Below are 6,000 nucleotides of genomic sequence, written 5' to 3' on the forward strand. Positions count from 1 at the left end.
ATGCTGATAAATTAATGTTTAAATGGTCAGAAATACATTGGGCATAAATTATCCTTAAATATTGGATGGGTTTTTGTGAAATGATGACATATGGATTCTGATTTAAAACCCTTCACTATCTTCCTGTCATTTTCAACAGTTTTTTACAACAAAATTTTCACAAACTTGACACTTGACTGGTGTAAAACTATTATAAATATTTCCCATACAACCAAGCCAAGTAATCATAAAAACATAAAAACCTGTCACTTTAAATAAAGCGTGCTAAACTAACAATAGCAAATGCAAGTCATGGAAAAGTCTCAGTGGTATTGTGCATATGTACGTCTATTGTTCGGAGTTAAGCAGGCAATAGGGTTGTAATCTACCAACAGCAATCTGAATCTACGCATGGAGTCAACTTAATCCGACCTAAACCTTCAAATCCTGCTTTGCCTTTTATGTAGGAATCCACCACACAATGACTTATGCTACATCTGTGAACATATCTATCCACGCATCACAAGACCTAATAGAATAACACGCAGCAGCTGTAGCTAAGTTTAGCCTCAGTGCAGCCGATAGCCAGAGAAATACTTTAGCACTTTAGCATAGCATTGGAGTTGTGTGGGAGGCTTAAAAAACATTAGCATCTACAAAAGGTGCTAGACATTTGTGCTTTTATATCGTGAATATAGCCTCCATGGATTCTGAACCAAGGTATTATCAGTATTTCACATGTGCACGCAAAAGGCAAAGAGGTGGGAGTGTGTCAGGTTTGAGATAAACATAGTCAAGGAAAAGCATGTTTTTAGAGATATTAGAAGGAGGTCAGAATGTATAAGCATTAAGCAATAAAAAGCATGTTATAAAGGTTTTGTCTTACTCTAATAATCCAATGTAAAAATCGGTTATGTTGATAGTTCAGTAGTATGTAAATATAATTAAAACATAGCTGGAGAGGCAACTATTTTGATCCCTGTTTTCTAGTAAAATTGGGGGAAAATAATCAATATTTGCAAAATGTGCAGATCTGACGTGTAATTTAAAATATGTGATGCCATTAGGCCAAGTTACACATCTGATCTGTGGACATATGAGCCCACTCACAGTAAGAATGCATGTTTATCAAGGTATTTATAGCAATATAAACACATGTGAAATTGATATGTTTAATAGCATACTGTTGAACATCCCTGGAGAGCAGCAGGTGGCAGATGTCCGACCAAAAAAGTAACATAATATAGTGCATCTTTAAATGAAGAAGTGTAAGACTCATAAAAAGGGATTGGTTGGGCTTTAAGAAATGGTTTATGAAGATCATGGTGGAAATAAATTAGCTTAGCCATTTATAAACACGATTTTTGTTACCATGACCCATTTGTTTGAGACGCCAAAGTTGAGATATAAACTGTGAACATTTATTTTTGTTTTGTGACTCCCTCAGCCCACAGTAGCTCAGTATTACTCAGACACAGCAGTAAACATTTGGACAGCACCCTCATACTGATACTGTGAATAATCTTCTCTATTCATTATCCTCCTCCCACAGGCCCCGCCCACTTCTGCCCAAAAATAAAACCATGACTGCACAGTGCACACATAAGGCAGGTTAACCCGTCTCAAAGGGCACAGCTGATGCCAATGCCCCCACACTTGTAAAATGTTTGACGGCTTGACAAATATTCACAGCAGTTTAATACTAGTGTGAAAGAAGTACCAAAGTAAAACCAACGTTACTTTGATATTGTAGGCGTATTTATTATACCTCACTAAAGTGAAAAGTTTATTACTGCTACTATCTATTGGATCCTAATACCACATTAGTGATAGACAAAGCTACTTCTTGGTTATCACTTTTTATCATAATCACTTTTCTGTAAACTCTATATACACAGTGCAATTACTTAAAGATTATGTAACTTTTCTGTTTTAAATCCTGAATGTATTAAGTTAAATTACTTAAAACACAGCTGTAAAATGTTACTGTCAGCAAGCTCAGCTGTCCACAGATCTGACTTCTAAGTCTCTCTGGTGGCCCAACCTGCTTGTTTTAATGGAGATATGCAAATTTAATGGTATACTCTGGAACATTCCAGGCAGAAAAAGTTAGTCCCAGTATTTGTGAGACTGAGTGTCCATTTTACTCTTGTGATATGACTGCTCTCCACTAGATGTGACCTGATCACTTCCATCATGTTGTGTTCTATTTCTGTCACCATGGCGACAGGGGCACAGATAAGCACCGCGGCTACCGTGAGCTCTGGAACCCTGCACAACATCCTGGAATTTAATAATCCCTGTGATATTCCATAATCCAAATCGATGATCACATTCCTGAATTCTGGTGCCACATTCCGAGCTGCTGCTGTAAACGTGTTTATTTTACCTGTCTATTTCCTGATAGGCACAGCCCGCATGGTCAATATAGATTATTTTCAAATCTGTATTAGAGCCATGCGATTGGGTGATACTCCCTCCTGGACACGGAGTAAAGGTCAAAACACCAGTCCACACCACATCATAGTGAAAAGTTTTAGCCTGCGCCGCTTTGGGATGAGGTATGGTTAAGCCAGTGGGTGGGTGCAGCTTACGGGGCGGGTACAAAGATAGGAGAAGAGAGGCTGTCCTGCGTATCATGGAGTCACATGCCTGGCTGACTGCAAAGCAGGACAATAACACAGATGGAAGGAGCTTTAACTAGGACATAGACATTGCGCTTTTAAAATTACATTTGTGTTGGCTTTCTAATCCTTACCCTGCTTCAACATAAACATAATAACAATTTTCACAACTTATATAACCTCACATTTTGCTTCCATTGTCTTGCAGCCTTATCAACTTTATAATACCATTTTCACTGACATACTGCTCCTTAGCCCTTTAGCTAACTGCATTTTTGCAGCATTTTGTGCAGCTATAATTCCCATCAACAGCCCTGTTAGCATCCTGTCGAAACATTGCTATTCCCCACCATCTATTCCCAATGCCTACTAATACTTAGACTTCATAATCATAAGTAGCATCTCTCATTTTGTTTTTGGATGGATAGCTACGCCGTTTTGTACAGCTCAGCCCTTCGGACTGGGCTACTCGCCGGCTTCCAGCGATTGCGAACAGAGCATAAGATGTGTGACGTTGTCCTACAAGTGGGGGGCATAGACTTTCCTTGTCATCGCGCTCTTTTAGCTAGCTCCAGTGAGTATTTTTGGGCACTATTTGGAGAAACCACAACAGAAAGATTAGCAACTTCTGTTAGCCTCCCAGCGTTAACACCTGAAGGACTGGACGCCATTTTGGATTTTTTATACTCTGGCTGGCTTAGCATTTCAAAACAGACTCTTCCTGTTGTTTTGGAGGCGGCTAGATACTTGCAAGTGGACACGGCTGTTACTATTTGTGAACGTTTTATCATTGATAGCTTGTCTGCTAATAACTGCTGCGGCTTTGCTAACCTTGCCGAACGCCATGCCCTTCAGGATGCACTGGAAGTTGCCAATCATACTATCGCCATGGAGATGAAAGTTTTGCTGAATGAAAACAGGGACGATCTTCTTGGTTTAAACATCCAATCATTGATGGATGTTTTGGACGCAGATGAGATACCTGGCGTGAAGGAGGTGGAGCTTATAAAACTGGCTTTGGATTGGCTGGATGAAAATGAGCCCCTTCCACTTTTAAAATCAAACCTTTTGCTAAGTCGGTTACGATTTGGATTGGTCACTTCATCCGATCTTGCCAATTTGAGCCACAAAGCAATGAACACTCCGCTGATAAGAAGCCAGCTAACTCGTGCGTTGGAATATCACGGGTTGGCTATTGAAAAGCCAATCAGACAAAGCAAACAAACCACATTGAGATCATCAACCAATCGTGTGCTTCTTGTTGGAGGTGGGTCAAATCCTGATTGGCCGGAGCAGCAAATGATGATATTTGACCCTAGAACCAGGAGATTTTCATGCTTACAAGCCGAACTACCAATACGCCTAAAACATCATTGCGTTTGCTCAATTGGCGGCTTCCTGTTCGTGATTGGTGGGGAAGAAGTCAAAGATTGGCTACAAGATGGAAAAAACTCAGTGACAATTTTGACAAGTAACAAAATGTATCGTTATGATCCACGTTTCGACCAATGGGAAGTGATGGACTCCATGTTAGAAAGGCGATCGCAATTTACATGCTGTATTGTGGAAGATATCATTTATGCCATTGGTGGACAACAACATCAACAACAAGCTAGCATGTGTTTAGCATCTGTTGAGTATTTTGACATGACTATACGATCTTGGAGAAAGGGACCACCATTGCCTAACCCTACATTCGGTCATGCTACAACTGTGCTAAACAATAACATCTATATATCAGGTGGAGTCCAAGGCAACCACGCTGGCATTTTGGGCAGCAACAACTATAGCCCCGATCACCACAGAGAAACAAGCAAAGACGTGTTATGCTGGGATGTTACTAGCAAAAATTGGGAAAAGAAAGCGTCTATGACAATTGCAAGATTTGGCCACAGGATGGCGACATCAAACGGCTACATATACGCTTTACTTGGGATGTATGAGCCATTTTGTGACATTGAAAAATACGATCCAAATTTGGACATGTGGGCCAGACTTCGACCCCTTCTTCACGGATCATTTAACTACGGAATGGTGGTGATGCCGTCTGGGAATCTGTTTGTTTTCGGAGGGAGGAGGTGGAGTGATGGACAAGAGGTTATAGTTAAAACTGTTTTGGAATACGATACAAAGAAAGATCATTGGAGAGAGGTGAGCCAGCTCCCAAAAGGCATTACTGGGGTTGAATGCACGCTGCTGCTCATACCAGACTGAAGCAGAGACAAGCCACGAGGAGGCATCTGACAAGTACACGGATTAAATGGCCCAAGGAAAAGGAGCCAGAGTTGAAGTAGGTGCAACGCAGTCCTGCGGGTTTAGCAGGACAAGTATAGAAACAATATCACAACATGAAACGTGAATGTACTTGGAGAGAAAACACTTCCTAGACAACAGTGTGAGACCTTGTGATATGACCTGAAGTGTTAGAGTAGTCCAAATATGAACTCTGTTACAAGTATTGTTCGGTCTCAAAATTAAGTCCAAGCAAGAGACCCAATTTGATGTAATTTTGTTTGCGTTTGCACAGTAACATCAGTGTAACATCACTGTAGCATTATAGGCAAACATAAATCTTTAATTATACTACCAGGAACACTAAAAATGCACTTTGTAACTTTTCCGAGTTCGTCACCATGGAGATTGCCTTACAAGTGCACTATGTAACTGCACTATGCAAGTACACTACCTGCTTGTCTCCATGGAGAGGCTATTGCTTTACCTGGAATGTTACATAGTATAGTATTACACCATATAATTAGCATTTATTTAATTATGGACATTAATATGTTTTTTTTTTTGTTTTTTTGTGCTTCAAAATACCTTTAAAAAAAACAGCATTTTTTTCTGTGGCTGGGCTCGCCTTTCCACAAATATGACCTGTAAACTGGCTTGATTACGTCACCTGCACATATTTTTGAGATTGTTTTGACCATATTTTAGTTTATATGATTTTTGCTCCTGTTCTCTTTACTTTTTATCCCAAGAAATCTCGACTACGAGTGACTGTAATATTCAAGCCAAAGAAACCCATATGTGTTAAAAAATCCATATCTCCCTTTATGTATAAATGTGATTTTGCTATGGACGGATATGGTTGAAAATGACAGGATATTTCACCGTCTTCACCGTAATATATCTTATATCAGAGCACTAAAGGAGAAATGAAAACGCAGAGTACGGAGGATACAAGTGATCCCTGAGAGCGAGCTGGGCCGTCATGATTTGATTTAGTGCAAAAAAGGTAATTCCTGAGCGGATGAGATTGAACAGGGGAGACAGTGGGACTATGGGAAGGAACGGACAAGTACAGAGCAATGGGATAATGGGATAAAATGACAGCAACAGAAGTTCAATATTTTATGGAGAAAAATGTTTACCACATTCCTGTTTATGACCA

At 40.0% G+C, this 6,000-nt stretch overlaps 1 protein-coding gene across 1 annotated transcript; it reads left to right on the plus strand.

The window, feature by feature from the left end:
* The first annotated feature begins 2,646 nt into the window (after window positions 1-2,646).
* On the plus strand, window positions 2,647-5,372 carry LOC117388372 (kelch-like protein 34). Its single transcript, XM_033985901.2, has one exon. The coding sequence runs from the start codon at window positions 3,024-3,026 to the stop codon at window positions 4,815-4,817; it is 1,794 nt and encodes a 597-aa protein (XP_033841792.1). The 5' UTR covers window positions 2,647-3,023; the 3' UTR covers window positions 4,818-5,372.
* The last annotated feature ends 628 nt before the right edge of the window (window positions 5,373-6,000 follow it).

The sequence above is a fragment of the Periophthalmus magnuspinnatus genome, chromosome 20 (genome assembly GCF_009829125.3).
Source record: "Periophthalmus magnuspinnatus isolate fPerMag1 chromosome 20, fPerMag1.2.pri, whole genome shotgun sequence".
NCBI lineage: Eukaryota > Metazoa > Chordata > Actinopteri > Gobiiformes > Gobiidae > Periophthalmus > Periophthalmus magnuspinnatus.